The sequence below is a fragment of the Aquarana catesbeiana genome, linkage group LG05 (assembly GCF_042186555.1).
Source record: "Aquarana catesbeiana isolate 2022-GZ linkage group LG05, ASM4218655v1, whole genome shotgun sequence".
In the NCBI taxonomy this organism is placed as follows: Eukaryota; Metazoa; Chordata; class Amphibia; order Anura; family Ranidae; genus Aquarana; species Aquarana catesbeiana.
In genome coordinates, this window is record NC_133328.1 from 493,300,254 (window position 1) to 493,320,047 (window position 19,794).

The following is a 19,794-nucleotide window of genomic DNA, read 5'->3' on the forward strand; positions in this document are numbered from 1 at the left end:
ACAAGGAAATAAGAAAGAAAAAAAGAGGAAAGAAGGATGTCCAAAGTAGGAAGGTGGGAGAGAGAGGTGGGGCGAAGGGGAGGGAAGTGAGTGTCAGGAATGCCCAAGACCAGTGTCCCAAAGCTGGACTATTATAATGAAGTATAGCTCTCCATGGACAATGATGGATGGGCATATTGTATCTATGCTGTGCATTTCATATGTGTTCATTATGTGTGTTAATTTTCTCAACAGCAGTGGTCCCCAAGCCATAACTAGTTTAATAAGGTTCTCCTTTAAGGTAGGCTCATGCAAATTGTTAGCTCTCTGTCTGTATTTTTTGTGCAAAAAAGCATACAAAGTGAAAGCTTTTATATTTAAAAAAGATAAGTGCCGGTTCACACTGGGACGACTTGTCAGGCGACTTCGCTGCCTGACAAGTAGCGTCCCATTCTGTACAATGGAAGTCGCTCCGACTTAGAAAAAGGTTCCTGTATGACTTTGGGGGCGATTTGCATTGACTTCTATACAGAAGTTGTTTTGCAAGTCTCCGCTCCTGTCGTGTCCAGGTCGCCTGAGGCAGTCGCGCTGCAAGTCATGCTGCCTCAGTGTGAACCGACACTAACCCTCTGTCCTGAGATTTATGTCTGTGTGATAGATTCTCACCCGTTACATTGTAATTAAGGCATATTTGGTGGATAGAAGAACTGTGACAGCGCATACTACAAATAGATTCATGTTGTATTTAACTATACCTCTTTATAAGCTATGTTCACCTTTAAGAATAAAATAAGAAATGCACATATTTTTGCAGGTAAAAAATTTGCATGTATTATTTTTTTCTATAGGAGCCTGCAAAGCATTGCACTCGCTATGAGAAAACTAGAAAAAGTGTCAAGAGACTACAAGTGTGCTGATTGCGGCACTTGTGGTCTATTGATAACTACAAGCTTCTTTTTTAAATCAGAACTTGTAGTTTATTCATTCACAGATCTCTGTAAATAAATGATGTGGCTGTGAGGACACAGCCTTGCACAGTCACACGGAGTTTAAATGTGACAGCGGCTGCGGGGTAAGAGAACCCTTGCATAATGTCAAGGGGACATAGGAGTGGTCAGGTGGGGACTTAGGGTGGAAGGCAGGCACTTAGGAACATGTTACATGTTACACCCTAAATATGGGTGTGAAATGTTCCCAAAGGTGACCTTAGCCTTTAAGTCACACCTACTGGTCTCTCTTTAATGTTCTCAAAGGGGCTTCAGTCTGTGTTTTTACACTGTGATTGCTTACTTTATTATATATCCTTTTTCATTCTCTGACTAATCATTTCTCAGTTTAACCTCCCTGACGGTATTCCCGAGTGTGGCTCGGGGTTAAATTTCAGCACCATTAGCGGTAACCCCGAGCCACACTCGGGATTACATCTCAGGATCCTGGTGCAGGTTACTTACCTTGTCCCCAGGATCCTGCGATGTCCCCCCGCACTGTCTGCGGGCTCCATCCTCTGCCCAAAGCCTCTCTGTGCCAGGCTCCGTTCCCTGTGAGCGTCGAGACGCGTGGGGGCGGAGCCCGGCGGCAAATTAAAAAAATGTAAAAATCATAACACATACAGTACTGTAATCTTACAGATTACAGTACTGTATAAAATCATTTCACATCCCTTTTGTCCCCCAGTGCTTTGGCCCATGCCCTGCATGCAGTTTTATATTATATATACTGTTCTTTCTGCCTGGAAACTTGAGATTGTCAATAGCAACCAAAAAGTTTCCCTTTACGTTAAAAGTGGCTTTAGACCAGCTAGAAAACAGCGATAGTAAATTAGAACACTTGCAGAATTGAGCGATAGTGAATTGTAGGGAAATTTATTTTATTATTATTATATTATTATTTTTTTTTAATTTTTTATATTCATTTATTATATTATAATTTATGATTTTGGGTTTCAAACTTCATCATACCTGGGATATCTATTAGACTCTTGGTGGATAGATATAAGTGTGTTGTTGCTAAGAATTACAGACCTACAAAACGCCAAATTTCTATGCAAAACAATTGTACCGCTTTGAGACGCAAAAATCTGAAATAATCATACCGCCAGGGAGGTTAACATGTCTGCTTTTACTATAATGTGGAATATCGTATTAAGGACCTAGTTCCCCCACCTATAATCATAGCTCCAGCACAACAAGGGCAAAAAAAAAAAAAAAAAAGGATTTAGCCACCATGGCTTTTTGGTGCACTGCAATGTGGCTGATAAGATGGTAAACATGGGGATCTCTGCACTAGACTGTAGATGTTTGCCTTTTGACACCTGTTAATTCAGCAATGACAGTGTCCTGGAGTCCTGAAAGTGATGGTTTGGCTCCCACAGAGCCCTGATCTCAACATCATGGAGTCTGTCTGGGATTACATGAAGAGACAAAAAGGATTTGAGGCAGCCTACATCTACAGAAGATCTGTGGTTGGTTATCCAAGATGTTTGGAACAACCTACCTGCTGAATTCCTTCAAAAACTGTGTGCACAAGCACTAGGTGTACCTAGAAGAATTTTTGTTGTTTTGAAGGCAAAGGGTGGTCACGCCACATATTGATTTGGTTTGGATTTTTTTCTTTTCGTTTTATATTTTCCATTTAGTTAATTGATAAAAAAAACATACAGCCAATGTCAATAAGAACTATCTTTAGTGTAAAGAAGAACATGGAGTCCTGGAAGTGATGGTTTGGCCTCCACAGAGCCCTGATTTCAACATCAGTCTGTCTGAGATTACATGAAGATACAGTAGGATTTGAGGCAGTCTACATCCACAGAAGATCTGTGGTTAGTTCTCCAAGTTCTGCAACCTACCTGCCGAGTTATTTTTAAAACTGTTTGTTTGAAAGTGTACCTAGAAGAATTGATGCTGTTATGAAGGCAAAGACTGGTCCCACCAACTATTGATTTGGATTTCTCTTCTGTTCATTTACTCCCAGTTTTGGTAATTGATATAAATAATCTATTAACACTTCTATTTGTGAAAGCATTCTTAATGACAGAATTTTTTCACACCTTCCTAAAACTTTTACACATTACTGTATGCCAAAGCACTGTTTACACTCAGTAAAATGAGAGGCAATGGTATTTGGAAGATTTATGGCTTATTTTGCACCATTAATGAAGATTAATAAACACTTTGAGATATTCAATTTATGAACTTTAAATTGAGAGTGACACCTTTATTTGCACGAGGTGGAATTTAAGTTTATTTATTTAATTGCACAACCTGTTTGGGGAATTTAATTTCTTCATGTTGTTGAGTTTCTAATCTTTATTTTTTCATGTGAAATTCACATTAATCTGTCAAAGCCGTAATTTGTCACTCCCAGTTACCACCACTCTGGAACTGGTGTAATCACATAAGTGTGATATACTGTATGGTAATTCTGAATTGTTTGTTGCATTACATTTTTTAAAAGGGCCGAAAAAAATACTGTCTGGATCAAAATAGAACTGGTAGTGGTAAAACGCCAGAACTGACTAAATAGATTGTGATATGCAGGTTTGTAAATAAGGTATGAAGTAAAAAAGGTATCAAGATAGATAACATAGAGAGATAACACCCGAACAAATGAAATACAGGTTTCTGAATTGAGCCCATAATCTACTATCTTGCTTTCACCTATCCAAATTTAAAATAGTGATGTAATTTACAAAGCATATAAGACAACCATTTTACTATATTTATAGAAATATATATATTTAATAAAGCTTACCAAATATTAAATAAACCATTCCAACAACAATATCAGCTGTTTTAGGAATATTTGAGTAGTGAGAAATATTTCTTGCAAACTCCATCTGAAAAATAAAGTTATCCAAAACAGTAAATATTAAACCAAAATCTAATACAATAGCATTTTGAGATTTTAACCAGAGTCTTGGCAGACAATGTATAACAGTAGTCCTCTCATCTAGGAGCCCTCATATTTCCCAATGGATAATAATTTCTCCTTGTTCAACATGCTCAAGAAAGGTCCAAGTAATGGGCCGAAATTCATGCTTTTTTAAGTCTACCTAATAGAATGAGTGCTACTTAAACTGTCCCTTAATCCAGACTTTGTGTACATGCCTACAAATTTGTGCTATTTTATCCATGAAAAAGCTAATTGAAAGTCATCTATCACTAAAGGTTTCATGTGATTGTCATCTGGCAGGTCCGATGCTAACACTTAGACCCCTTTCACACTGAGGCACTTTACAGGCGCTATAGCGTTAAAATAGCGCCTCTAAAGTGCCTCCCTTCTCATTCTAATGTGAAAGCCAGAGGATTTCACACTGGAGCAGTGCGCTGGCAGGACATAAAAAAAGTCCTGCAAGCAGCATCTTTGAGGCGCATTAGGAGTGGTGTACACACCTATATTGAAGCCTTTTAGAGCCTCTGGCTCTAATCGGTGCTTCAAAAAAATGTCTGATGAACGAGATCTACAACTAGCAGGCTCATCAATGAAAATGGTTTAAAGAGAGATACATTACTCTACATACTTATATTAAACTGTAGCTGCAGTGACATTTAGTATAATATAGGGGCAACTGAAATGTATAAAATTCACCTACAGGTGCTTGCTCCATATCCAATAATCTTTTAAAGCATCCGAAGAGACCCAACAACCAGGGTATTCTATTATGCAAATAATGACTTTCACCAGAAATTTGGCTGGTCCCCCACCTACAACACCTTACTGTTGGTTAGAGAAGCTGTCCATCGCATTTTATGGTTTAGAAAGGAGCACTGGAAGGGTAGCACAAGTCAAAGCACTGATATCCTAAGTCAAGTCAGCATTTTTTAAGAGAGGGCTCAAAATTTCATGCTATTTGGGTGATCTAGAAAATATGAAGTATAAAAGATAGTAAAAAGTTAATTTGCATGTTACGGCAGCTTTGGTTAAATTCTTGGCTTATGCTCAGACTTTCCTTTTTACCTATAATATGACTTTAGATAATATAGAGGTTTGAAGAATTTGTAACTCTGCAGATCAAAAATGATTATGTCAGAAAAGTAACATTTAGCCTAGAATTGCTTAATTCGTTTCTTTGAGGCCTTTGTCCATAAGATAGTTGCCAATTTCCTCAAATATTGTTTAAACCCATGCAACTTTTCTGAAAATACCAGAACATGTCAGGGTCCATCTCAACCCATATAATACCCACCACCACCAAGTTGACTATATGTGAATATACACTACCAAAACCATATTTGATTCTAACCCTTCCAGTCTTGGCAGACAATGTATAATAGTACTCCTCTGACCTAGGAGCCCTCATAGTTCCCAATGGATAATAATTTCTCCTTGTTCAACATGCTCAAGAAAGGTCCAAGTAATGGGCCGAAATTCATGCTTTTTTAAGTCTACCTAACAGAATGAGTGCTCCTTAAACTGTCCCTTAATCCAGACTTTGTGTACATGCCTACAAATTTGTGCTATTTTATCCATGGAAAAGCTAATTGAAAGTCATCTATCACTAAAGGGTTTCATGTAATTGTCATCTGGCAGATCCGATGCTAACACTTTCATACTGAGGCACTTTACAGGCGCTATAGCACTAAAAATAGCACCTACAAAGCAACTCTCTTCTCATTCCAATGTGAAAGCCAGAGAGCTTTCACACTGGAGCGGTGCGCTGGCAGGACGTCAAAAAAAGTCCTGCAAGCAGCATCTTTGAGGCGCTTTAGGAGCGGTGTACACACCTGTGACAGACTCACCCGGGATAGAGGCTTTTGGAGGGGACTGAATGTGAGCCTCTTGCCTACAGATTATGGGCCTTGGCATTTGGGGTACCCTTGAGGTGTTGTTACTTCGGGTCCTTGTCCCCCAGGACACACAGACTCTGGGGACCCTGTATTTGCCATAGTAGCAATAGTGACTGAGTCATACTGTTGGGACTCATACTGTGAGAAGATGCTAATGTCATCAACTCCACTCACCTGTCTGATGTCAGCTATAATGTGTTTAATGTAAATGAGTTTAGTCTGGCTTACCACAGGTTCTAAGGGTATTCAACTCATTGTTGTTTGTTCTAATTAACCCTGTGTTGATGTTTATGGTAATGTGTGTTGAATAGTCAATGAGCTAGGAGACGTAGTCACCTAGGCTGTATAAAGAATTAGATAATTAGCTCATGTTAATTAGGTTACAGTTGTATTGTTAGAGGAAGTTCCAATGGCATATAAAGTCTTGTAATTTTGAGTCTAAATAAAACAGTTCATGTTAGCATCTAAGCAAGTGTCACCTTGTTTTGTGCTTGGAAGCATTTGGAATATCTGATATCTGTATCCAGACTACAAGGAAGTGGTATACTGACGGATGCACTCAAGTGGAGTGAGGGACGTTCCGTGACAACAACTATATTGAAGCCTTTTAGAGCCTCTGGCTCTAATCGGTGCTTCAAAAAATCAGCCCCTCCACATTGGAAATCAATGTGCTGGTGTCCTGAAAGGGGCCCAAAAGCATGGATACGGGAGGCGGCGATGGACAGGCCGCCCCTGCTTGCCCCTCTTCCTTCTTGGTATCACTTGAGAAAGGAGTGGGCATGCTTCGTACGAGCTTTGCGCATGCTCTGAAACGTGTTGTGGTTCTCCCCTCACCCCGGTGACATCATACTCCTACTGGCGCTGCGCTCCAAGCTGATTCTATCAGGCATACCCGGAACAACATAGGACTTACCGGCTCCCTCCCTGCTTCACCATGGTCACCACGGCGGGTATATTCTTATACAGGAGGCGCTGAAGACTGTTTACCGTGGGTTTCTGTTCCAGATGAGCCTACCTTCCCTTACCTTGATGTAAGTGTTTTATAACTACTGTACATTAAACATAACATAACATAAACATTGCACTCAGAGGCGCTTTGCTGTTTTTCCTTCTGAAACCAACAGTGGGGCACCATCTCTTTCACTGACACCAACAATTGGACACTATTCCTCCTCCCACTGGCCACTAGGTATTTTTTTTACTCCCACTGATCACTTTTAGAGTGATACCCTGTTGTCCAATGTACATGATGCTCAATTTCTTTGGGTTCTCTGATGTGTGTACTATACAGATTTCTGTACTTCGTAGAAAAAGCTGTAATATAACAGACCCTTCCTTGAAATTGGAGATATTAGGCTCAATGTTGGCTAAACGGACACGGAATGATTCTTTAAATGAATGCTCTAGGAATAAAAAACTCTAACTGTGGAACTAGTGAGCTAGTATTGTACTTCTACAATACAAAAAATAAATAAAAAATAACTTAATACACAACATTCTGAGAAGATATGTAAAGTCCATAAATAACCTTACAAACAATAAAGTATAATTTATTGAACATATACAATATGCAGATCATGATGGAATATACAATACTTTATGTAGATACATTTTATGAAGCACAATACATGTAAATATGTGCAGATCAGAAAAAAATGTCCCATAGCAGGGCTTAATAGAGTGAGTCATCTGTGAAATAACAGTATACATTCCAGAAATGTCTGATGAACGAGATCTACAACTAGCAGGCTCATCAATGAAAATAGTTTAAAGAGAGATACATTACTCTACGTACTTAGAATAAATGAAACCTTAAACTGTAGCTGCAGTGACATTTAGTATAATATAGGGGCAACTGAAATGTATAAAATTCACCTACAGGTACTTCCTCCATATCCAATAATCTTTTAAAGCATCCGAAGAGACCCAACAACCAGGGTATTCTATTATGCAAATAATGACTTCCACCAGAAATTTGGCTGGTCCCCCACCTACAACACCTTATGCCGCATACACATGAGCAGACTTTTCGGCAGACTTGGTCCGGCGGACCGGACTCCGTCGGACAATTCGATCGTGTGTGGGCTCCAGCGGACTTTTTTTTCCCAAAAGTCCGACGGACCTAGAAATAAAACATGTTTCAAATCTTTCCGACGGACTCGAGTCCACTCGTCTGTATGCTAGTCCGACGGACTAAAACCGACGCTAGGGCAGCTATTGGCTACTGGCTATCAACTTCCTTATTTTAGTCCGGTCGTACGTCATCACGTACAAATCCGTCAGGCTTTGGTGTGATCGTGTGTAGGCAAGTCCGTTCGTTAGGAAAGTCTGTCGGAGGTCCGCCGAACGTCCGTCAGATAGACCGTCGGACCAGTCCGGTCGAAAAGTCCACTCGTGTGTACGCGGCATTACTGTTGGTTAGAGAAGCTGTCCATCGCATTTTATGGTTTAGAAAGGAGCACTAGAAGGGTAGCACATATGCTGTATAATAAATCACTCCCTCTATCTTTTGAAAGAGGTTGAGCAAATAGTAATGGCTTACAATAAGGTATAGATAGGTAACCAATTTCGAGAATTGATGAGGTGATGTAAATATGTTGACAAAAGGTTTTTGAATTGTATGAGCCTCTTGAGAGGCGGTGTATTTATATGTATGAAAAAGCATAAACATAAGAGAGTTAAAAAAAAGAAAAAAAAAAAAAGAAGGAAGGGTAGCACAAGTCAAAGCACTGATATCCTAAGTCAAGTCAGCATTGTATAAGAGAGTGCTCAAAATTTCATGCTATTTGGGTGATCTAGAAAATATGAAGTATAAAAGATAGTAAAAAGTTCATTTGCATGTTACGGCAGGTTTGGTTAAATTCTTAGCTTATGCTCAGACTTTCCTTTTTACCTATAATATGACTTTAGATAATATAGAGGTTTGAAGAATTTGTAACTCTGCAGATCAAAAATGATTATGTCAGAAAAGTAACATTTAGCCTAGAATTGCTTAATTCGTTTCTTTGAGGCCTTTGTCCATAAGATAGTTGCCAATTTCCTCAAATATTGTTTAAACCCATGCAACTTTTCTGAAAATACCAGAACATGTCAGGGTCCATCTCAACCCATATAATACCCACCACCACCAAGTTGACTATATGTGAATATACACTACCAAAACCATATTTGATTCTAACCCTTCCAGTCTTGGCAGACAATGTATAATAGTACTCCTCTGACCTAGGAGCCCTCATAGTTCCCAATGGATAATAATTTCTCCTTGTTCAACATGCTCAAGAAAGGTCCAAGTAATGGGCCGAAATTCATGCTTTTTTAAGTCTACCTAACAGAATGAGTGCTCCTTAAACTGTCCCTTAATCCAGACTTTGTGTACATGCCTACAAATTTGTGCTATTTTATCCATGGAAAAGCTAATTGAAAGTCATCTATCACTAAAGGGTTTCATGTAATTGTCATCTGGCAGATCCGATGCTAACACTTTCATACTGAGGCACTTTACAGGCGCTATAGCACTAAAAATAGCACCTACAAAGCAACTCTCTTCTCATTCCAATGTGAAAGCCAGAGAGCTTTCACACTGGAGCGGTGCGCTGGCAGGACGTCAAAAAAAGTCCTGCAAGCAGCATCTTTGAGGCGCTTTAGGAGCGGTGTACACACCTGTGACAGACTCACCCGGGATAGAGGCTTTTGGAGGGGACTGAATGTGAGCCTCTTGCCTACAGATTATGGGCCTTGGCATTTGGGGTACCCTTGAGGTGTTGTTACTTCGGGTCCTTGTCCCCCAGGACACACAGACTCTGGGGACCCTGTATTTGCCATAGTAGCAATAGTGACTGAGTCATACTGTTGGGACTCATACTGTGAGAAGATGCTAATGTCATCAACTCCACTCACCTGTCTGATGTCAGCTATAATGTGTTTAATGTAAATGAGTTTAGTCTGGCTTACCACAGGTTCTAAGGGTATTCAACTCATTGTTGTTTGTTCTAATTAACCCTGTGTTGATGTTTATGGTAATGTGTGTTGAATAGTCTATGAGCTAGGAGACGTAGTCACCTAGGCTGTATAAAGAATTAGATAATTAGCTCATGTTAATTAGGTTACAGTTGTATTGTTAGAGGAAGTTCCAATGGCATATAAAGTCTTGTAATTTTGAGTCTAAATAAAACAGTTCATGTTAGCATCTAAGCAAGTGTCACCTTGTTTTGTGCTTGGAAGCATTTGGAATATCTGATATCTGTATCCAGACTACAAGGAAGTGGTATACTGACGGATGCACTCAAGTGGAGTGAGGGACGTTCCGTGACAACAACTATATTGAAGCCTTTTAGAGCCTCTGGCTCTAATCGGTGCTTCAAAAAATCAGCCCCTCCACATTGGAAATCAATGTGCTGGTGTCCTGAAAGGGGCCCAAAAGCATGGATACGGGAGGCGGCGATGGACAGGCCGCCCCTGCTTGCCCCTCTTCCTTCTTGGTATCACTTGAGAAAGGAGTGGGCATGCTTCGTACGAGCTTTGCGCATGCTCTGAAACGTGTTGTGGTTCTCCCCTCACCCCGGTGACATCATACTCCTACTGGCGCTGCGCTCCAAGCTGATTCTATCAGGCATACCCGGAACAACATAGGACTTACCGGCTCCCTCCCTGCTTCACCATGGTCACCGCGGCGGGTATATTCTTATACAGGAGGCGCTGAAGACTGTTTACCGTGGGTTTCTGTTCCAGATGAGCCTACCTTCCCTTACCTTGATGTAAGTGTTTTATAACTACTGTACATTAAACATAACATAACATAAACATTGCACTCAGAGGCGCTTTGCTGTTTTTCCTTCTGAAACCAACAGTGGGGCACCATCTCTTTCACTGACACCAACAATTGGACACTATTCCTCCTCCCACTGGCCACTAGGTATTTTTTTTACTCCCACTGATCACTTTTAGAGTGATACCCTGTTGTCCAATGTACATGATGCTCAATTTCTTTGGGTTCTCTGATGTGTGTACTATACAGATTTCTGTACTTCGTAGAAAAAGCTGTAATATAACAGACCCTTCCTTGAAATTGGAGATATTAGGCTCAATGTTGGCTAAACGGACACGGAATGATTCTTTAAATGAATGCTCTAGGAATAAAAAACTCTAACTGTGGAACTAGTGAGCTAGTATTGTACTTCTACAATACAAAAAATAAATAAAAAATAACTTAATACACAACATTCTGAGAAGATATGTAAAGTCCATAAATAACCTTACAAACAATAAAGTATAATTTATTGAACATATACAATATGCAGATCATGATGGAATATACAATACTTTATGTAGATACATTTTATGAAGCACAATACATGTAAATATGTGCAGATCAGAAAAAAATGTCCCATAGCAGGGCTTAATAGAGTGAGTCATCTGTGAAATAACAGTATACATTCCAGAAATGTCTGATGAACGAGATCTACAACTAGCAGGCTCATCAATGAAAATAGTTTAAAGAGAGATACATTACTCTACATACTTAGAATAAATGAAACCTTAAACTGTAGCTGCAGTGACATTTAGTATAATATAGGGGCAACTGAAATGTATAAAATTCACCTACAGGTACTTCCTCCATATCCAATAATCTTTTAAAGCATCCGAAGAGACCCAACAACCAGGGTATTCTATTATGCAAATAATGACTTCCACCAGAAATTTGGCTGGTCCCCCACCTACAACACCTTATGCCGCATACACATGAGCAGACTTTTCGGCAGACTTGGTCCGGCGGACCGGACTCCGTCGGACAATTCGATCGTGTGTGGGCTCCAGCGGACTTTTTTTTCCCAAAAGTCCGACGGACCTAGAAATAAAACATGTTTCAAATCTTTCCGACGGACTCGAGTCCACTCGTCTGTATGCTAGTCTGACGGACTAAAACCGACGCTAGGGCAGCTATTGGCTACTGGCTATCAACTTCCTTATTTTAGTCCGGTCGTACGTCATCACGTACAAATCCGTCAGGCTTTGGTGTGATCGTGTGTAGGCAAGTCCGTTCGTTAGGAAAGTCTGTCGGAGGTCCGCCGAACGTCCGTCAGATAGACCGTCGGACCAGTCCGGTCGAAAAGTCCACTCGTGTGTACGCGGCATTACTGTTGGTTAGAGAAGCTGTCCATCGCATTTTATGGTTTAGAAAGGAGCACTAGAAGGGTAGCACATATGCTGTATAATAAATCACTCCCTCTATCTTTTGAAAGAGGTTGAGCAAATAGTAATGGCTTACAATAAGGTATAGATAGGTAACCAATTTCGAGAATTGATGAGGTGATGTAAATATGTTGACAAAAGGTTTTTGAATTGTATGAGCCTCTTGAGAGGCGGTGTATTTATATGTATGAAAAAGCATAAACATAAGAGAGTTAAAAAAAAGAAAAAAAAAAAAAGAAGGAAGGGTAGCACAAGTCAAAGCACTGATATCCTAAGTCAAGTCAGCATTGTATAAGAGAGTGCTCAAAATTTCATGCTATTTGGGTGATCTAGAAAATATGAAGTATAAAAGATAGTAAAAAGTTCATTTGCATGTTACGGCAGGTTTGGTTAAATTCTTAGCTTATGCTCAGACTTTCCTTTTTATCTATAATATGACTTTAGATAATATAGAGGTTTGAAGAATTTGTAACTCTGCAGATCAAAAATGATTATGTCAGAAAAGTAACATTTATGCCGCGTACACACGGTCGGACTTTTCACCTACAAAAGTCCGACAGCCTGTCCGACATACTTCCGACGTACCTTCGGCGGACTTGCGGCAGACTTTCTTACGAACGGACTTGCACACACACGACCACACAAAAGTACGACAGCCTAGTACGCGGTGACGTACACCAAGTCCGACGAGACTATAAAACGGAAGTTCAATAGCCCGTACGACACCCTTTGGGCTCCTTCTGCTAATCTCGTGTTTATCTCGTGTTAGTAGAAGTTTGGTGAGAGACGATTCGCGCTTGTGAGACTCGTATTTTTCAGTTCGTTTTAACTGTTGTTCAGTCTGTGCTTGTGAGGTTTGTATCTGCTTTTCAGTGCGTTTGGTCAGTTGGCATTGAGAAATCTTTGCTTTATTGGCCACTCGTTCCTGATTTTCAGGTCGTTCTTCACAGGCCTTGCTGTTCTTCAGTGCGTTCTGTTTAGTGCATTCTGACCAGCCGACCGTTTTGAAGCCATGTTACCTGTACGTACTCGTCGTAGAGCTCGTGCATTGTATGTGCTTGGTGCTGTAGTTTATTCTTCAGCCCAAGACCAGTCCATGAACAGGGCGAGGAGGAGTTCATGGACCAAGAATTGGTTGCTTCAGCGTGACCAGTTCTGTCACATGCCTTTGCTCCGTGAGATCCGTGAGAATAATCCTGAGGATTTCAGGAACTTTCTCCGGATGACGGACCCCGTTTTTGACCGTTTGTTGGCTTTGCTGACCCCCTATATCAGCAGGCAGGATACCTGCATGAGGCAAGCCATCACTCCGGAGCAGAGGCTGGTCGCTACCTTGCGGTATTTGGCCACAGGGAGAAGCCTGCAGGACCTTAAGTTCTCGACAGGCATCTCCCCCCAGGCTCTGGGGATCATTATCCCAGAGACCTGTTCTGCCATCATACAAGTCCTGCAGAAGGACTATATTAAGGTAAGATATTTTTCTTTTATTAGCATCACATGTTCTTTTATGTAATCTTTGATAATGTGATGTATTTCTTGCTTCAAACACTACTTACCATCATTGCAATATAGTGTGAATGTCCCCTTTTTATCCTCACACATGCTGGATTTTTTTCCTGTTATTTTTTGTCATGCATGTATATTTTCCTTCAATAACCTTCCCAGCATGAAGTGATGGGAACATATCCACCTAGTCTACTCATTTTGAATGTATTTTGTTTGAGTGTATTTAGTGTGCTTATAATTAGCAATTATCTAGATTTCACAACTCCCCCACCCCCCCCTCACCTAAACTCACTCCAAATAGTGTGCTGCTAATGAGCAATTATCTAGATTTCACAACCCCCCCACCCCCCCCACCTAAACTCACTCCAAATAGTGTGCTGCTAATGAGCAATTATCTAGATTTCACAACCCCCCACCCCCACCCTCGTTAAAATTTGCTTGAATGTTCTGTGGTGTTGATTTGTCTAAAGCAAATATATGTTGCAGTTTGCAAAATGCATGTGCACTCTACAAGTGCATTTGTTCCAGTGCTTTAGTAAATGAGCAGAAGCTCTGCTGATTTCCATCATCAAATCATATGCAAGCCTCAAAGTGTTTTCATTAATTGCCCTTGCCTGTGATTGTGTACTCCTTGCAACATGAATGCCTTTTTACATTACCTCATTTACTGTAAGCTGGTTAGCAACTGCACCTGCAGAGTGCGACAACTGCAGTCTTGTAGCCTTTTTAGTCCCTAAATTCCTGCGTGTCCTAAAAGTAATTTTTTTTAGGGATTTCACAACCCCCTAAAATGTAATCAATGTTCCATCAGAGGGGGTGAGCAATCTGATAAGTGTGCCTTTCCATATTAGTTATTCCAGAAGAATTAAATTATTGAATGTTATACTGATGCTGGGGAATAATGTTTTTAATTGTCTAATTTTCTTGCAATGTTAGCTTCCAAATTAATTGATTTTGGTTTTCTTGTTTGATTCCCCAGTTTCCTTCAACGCCACAGGAATGGCAGACTGTGGCATCCCATTTTGCCAGCCGTTGGGACTTTCCCAATTGTGGAGGGGCTATAGATGGGAAACATGTCCACATTGTGCCACCACCCCATTCGGGGTCATATTATTTTAATTATAAGGGGTTCCACAGTATTGTTTTAATGGCGGTGGTGTCGGCACACTATGATTTTTTATATGTGGACGTGGGGAAGAATGGCCGGATGTCGGATGGAGGAGTATTTGCCCAGACGGAGTTCTGCCAGCGTCTCCAGAGTGGTGGCCTGGGATTGCCACCTGATGAGGATAACGTGGAAGGACTCCCCTTTGTCTTCATTGCCGATGAAGCCTTCGCTCTCAGCAAGCACCTCATGAGGCCATTCCCCCAAAGAACCCTCACCCCGGAGAGGAGGGTTTTTAATTACCGGCTGGCCAGAGCTAGAAGAGTGGTTGAGAATGCGTTTGGAATTCTGGCCAGCCGGTTCCGCCTGTTTCAAACAGCCATTAATTTGGCGGAATACAAACTTAATTTTATCATTTTATCGTGCTGCATTCTGCACAACTTTTTAAACAAGCATTCTACCAATTATATAGGCACAGTTGGGCCTGAGGCCGGACAAATAGAAGCCAACCTTACAGGCCTGGATACTGTCCGTACTGGCTTGGCCCCCCAAAGTGCCCGTCAAGTTAGACAGCAATATGTTAATTATTTTATGGGTAGGGGGGCCATTGCAATGGGCCAGGATATATAATTTTTTACAATAAAAAAAATATTGCGGAAATCTGGCATTATATTTATTGCTTGCCTTTCTTTTGGGCTGTCTCCTAGGTTATGGTCGAGCAGTTGTAGTGCCAACTGTATTTTAATTTTAAAAATGTCTAAATAAGCTCCATTGCCATTGTAAACAACTTTTTTACAATTATAACCAAACTGATACTGAGCCTTGAAATAACAAACCACACATTTTTTAAAATCCTATAAGGAGATGTTTTTATTAATGGATGTTATGCATTCAGTTCTGCATTTAGTATAAAATGTTCATAGACAAAAATATAATGATATCTTAATAATGTAGCAAAATATAATTATATTTAAATATTTCTACCTAATCCACAAAAAAATATTTTTGGCTTTTTGATTTTCGCAAACAGGCTTTTTTTTTTTTTTTTTGGAAAATCAAGTTTTGTTTTTTTTTTTTTTTTTTAAAAGCAAGTTTTTTTTATTTATTTTTTTTTTTTAATCAAGTTTTTTTATTTATTTTTTTTTTTAATCAAGTTTTTTTATTTTTTTTTTGGTTTTTTAAAATCAAGTTTTTTTAGTTTTTTTTGGTTTTTTAAAATCAAGTTTTTTAGTTTTTTTTGTTTTTTTAAAATCAATTTTTTTATTTTTTTGGTTTTTTAAAATTAATTTTTTTATTTTTTTTTTGGTTTTTGCAAATCAATTTTTTTTATTTTTTTTTGGTTTTTTAAAATCAAGTTTTTTAAGTTTTTTTTGGTTTTTTAAAATCAAGTTTTTTAGTTTTTTTTGGTTTTTTAAAATCAATTTTTTTATTTTTTTGGTTTTTTAAAATTAATTTTTTTATTTTTTTTTGGTTTTTGCAAATCAATTTTTTTTATTTTTTTTTGGTTTTTTTAAAATTAATTTTTTTATTTTTTTTTTTGGTTTTTGCAAATCAATTTTTTTTATTTTTTTTTTTGGTTTTTTAAAATCAATTTTTTTATTTTTTTTTGTTTTTTAAAATCAAGTTTTTTAAGTTTTTTTTGGTTTTTTAAAATCAATTTTTTTTATTTTTTTTTGGTTTTTTAAAATCAATTTTTTTATTTTTTTTTGGTTTTTTAAAATCACTTTTTTTTTTTTTTTTTGTGTTTTTTAGAAAATCAAGTTTTATTTTTTTGTGGATTTTTGAGGTATTTACGAGAAACAGCCCTCCTTTTTTACATTAGGTTAAACAGCCATTTATGTTCTGCCAAAAAAAGAAAGAGAAGGCCCAGAATGGGGTCAGCAAAACAGGAAATGAAGGACATGATTGATGTTTTGGGGTTTAAAAAAGGGCATTTAGATTCGACCCAAAACATCAATCATGTCCTTCATTTCCTGCTGCATACGATCCAGCCGATTACGCATTTCATCAATGTCTTTATTCCAGGCCATTATTTGACCAATTAGCCGTTGGGCACTTTCAGAGGTGAAATAGTCACTTCTTGTTGTTGTACCTAAAGTGGAATGAAACCAAAAAATGTCTTTAGAAATATGCACACATACATAGTTTACCTTACCATAAATAAAGCTGTTGTCTCAGACACTGACCTGGTGGGGTGCCCATGTAGCCTAATTCCTCCACATCCTCGGGGGTGGCACTGTTGCTTGAATGAAGCACAACCAGATCCCCTAAAATAGAGTAGACAAATTACATTAAACAAAAGGCAGCCATGCATAGATTAACGTAAGCTGGTGTGTCAGACACTCACCTGGTGGGGTGCCCATGTCGCCCACCTCTCCTTCCTCCACATCCTCAATGGGACTTGGGCTGATTTCCCAATCATGTTTTGCTTGGGGTGGACTGTCTTCTTGTTGTTGGCTGAGTGATTTTTCCCCTATGTGAAACCAAAAATTATTAATCTAATTAGCACACAGATATTTTAGTACATAGTAATTTTCCAACATTTGTAGTGAAGTGGTTTGTGTAGAGTTCCTATTTTACCTCAATATTTAAAATTATAAAGACATATCGGATAGATAGATATCAATATCTCAAAATATAGTTAATAATCTTTTGATCTCTCTCTATATCTGGAACAAAATCTCTAAATATCTAACTAAATGTAAAGCAAAAAAATTAAGATAACTTCAAATATTCAAAAAGAATGTTTTACATTTCTATATCTATCTATCTACCTATCTCTATATTTCTCTCTCTCTATATATTTCTCTCTCTCTCTCTCTCTCTCTCTCTCTCTCTCTATATCTATATATCTATATCTATATCTATATCTATATCTATATCTATCTATATCTATATATATATATATCTCTATATATCTATATATATATATCTCTATATATCTATATATATATATCTCTATATATCTATATATATATATATCTCTATATATCTATATATATATATATATCTCTATATATATATATATATATATATCTATATATCTATATATATATCTATATATATATCTATATATATATCTATATATATATCTATATATATATCTATCTATATATATATATCTATATATATATCTATATATATATAGATATATATATATAGATCTATCTATAGATATGTAACGAGGTTTATTAAAAGATCGTTTAAAACGATGAACAAAAAATCGTATAGGAAGGAAAAGCACATGAAGCAGTATACAAGGTAATAAACACAAGAGAAAAACACGACAAGTACTTACTTTTTTTAAGAACTTTCCGGATACGTCGGTATTGATCCGGCTCCCTGAGTTTCAGGTCAGACCATCTTTTTCTCAATTGATCTTTGGAGCGCTGGACCCCAAAAGATGCCTGCAAAGTCTCCACGACCTTCGCCATTATTTTGGCCTTGCGCAAATTTGGCCGTGCGTACGGCCCATAATTGCCATCATAGTCGTCTTTGTGAAGAATGGCCACCATCTCCACCATCTCTTTAAAACTCATATTAGAGGCCTTAAATCTAGGCCTCATAGATTTCGTTGACGTTCCAGCCTCCGGGCTGTCTCCACTACCTGAGGTCGTCAACATTTCAGGTGTCTCCGCCATTCTTTAACTCCACTACGCGCCGTAACAAAAAATGGGCGGAGAACATGAGTTAAAATCGAACGTCAGGGGCGGGCGACGCAGGCGGAGTTTCACACATGCGTAGTGTATAAAGAGGGGCCTTGCGCACGTGTCGTACGTACGTTCTGTGCGTCGAATTAGGGGGCGGAGAACATGAGTTAATTTCGAACGTCAGGGGCGGGCGACGCAGGCGGAGTTTCACACATGCGTAGTGTATAAAGAGCCTTGCGCACGTGTCGTACGTACGTTCTGTGCGTCGAATTAGGGGGCGGAGAACATGAGTTAATTTCGAACGTCAGGGGCGGGCGACGCAGGCGGAGTTTCACACATGCGTAGTGTATAAAGAGGGCCCTTGCGCACGTGTCGTACGTACGTTCTGTGGTAGGTGATAGTGGACCAGGACGTTACAAAACGAAGGTAATTTTAGATATATTTTTTTTGGGTTTTATGGTCATGACTTTGTAGCAAGCGGCCTATATGGCTTGATAGATTAATGAGGCCTACATAGGGAGAAGATGATGAGGGGTTAGCAGAAACCTATAATAAAAGTGTTTTTTGTCTTGTGACTTCATCTTTTCCAGATATAATGAATCCCCTATTTAAGGATCCAGAGTTCCTTACAGCTTTTATTTCGAAATATCGAGAGATGAGGAATTTGTGGGAGGTGAAACACCCTCAGTATTATGCAAAGCATGTGAGGAAGTCAACGCTGGAGAGACTTCTGGCCTTTGTCCAGGCGACCATCCCGGAAGCAACAATGGAGACATTGCTCAAGAAAATTGGGGTCTTGAGGAACATGTATAAGAGGGAGCATAAGAAGATCCAGGAATCAAGGAGATCAGGAGCATCAGCAGATGATGTTTATGTACCCAGGCTGTGGTACTACAATCAACTCCGTTTTCTGGATGACCAGAATGAAGCCAGGCCATCACTTTCAACCCTTCCCTCCACCCTTCCCTCCACCCTTCCCTCCGCCCCAGCAGAGGCTGATGAGGAGCAAGCTGGGTCTTCCATCCTGGATGAACCAGATATGACCATCTGGAGTCAGGTAAATTATTTTAACAAATATTTACTGTACTAATATTAATGATGTTAACTGGATGTTATAATTGTCTAAAATAATTTGGCACTCAAAATTGTGTATACATATCAATTGACAGTAGTGGCTAAATATGTTTGGCACCTGCTTGAAATAATTAGGGTGTCTGATTAGACTCTTTTATTAAAGAGATGTATTCACATTGAATTTGCTATTCATGAGAAGCAAACTGTGTGTCATTGATGAACCCAAAAAAATATACTCAAACTATTGTCCTTTTTTTATACACAGGATGAGTCCATCCAGGAGGAATGTGGGGAAAGTGGCAGGCAGGAGGAGACCGGGCCCATGGACAGCCTGGAGGAGGCCGGATTCACCATCATCCTGGAGGAGGCTGGGCCCAGTGTCAGGCAGGAGGTGGCTGCTCCCAGTGAGGTGGCTGCTCCCAGTGAGGTGGCTGCTCCCAGTGAGGTGGCTGGGCCAAGTGAGGTGGCTGGGCCCAGTAGGAGCCTGACCGAATCCCAAGTGCCT

At 39.2% G+C, this 19,794-nt stretch overlaps 1 protein-coding gene across 1 annotated transcript in view; it reads right to left on the minus strand.

The window, feature by feature from the left end:
* The window catches only part of LOC141145979 (opsin-5-like), a 46,557-nt gene extending 42,743 nt beyond the window's left edge, over nt 1–3,814 (minus strand). Inside the window, exon 1 of the mRNA XM_073632764.1 lies at nt 3,730–3,814. Within this exon, the coding sequence (XP_073488865.1) occupies nt 3,730–3,814 (85 nt within the window). The remainder of the gene's footprint in view (nt 1–3,729) is intronic.
* Between the last annotated feature and the right edge of the window lie 15,980 nt (nt 3,815–19,794).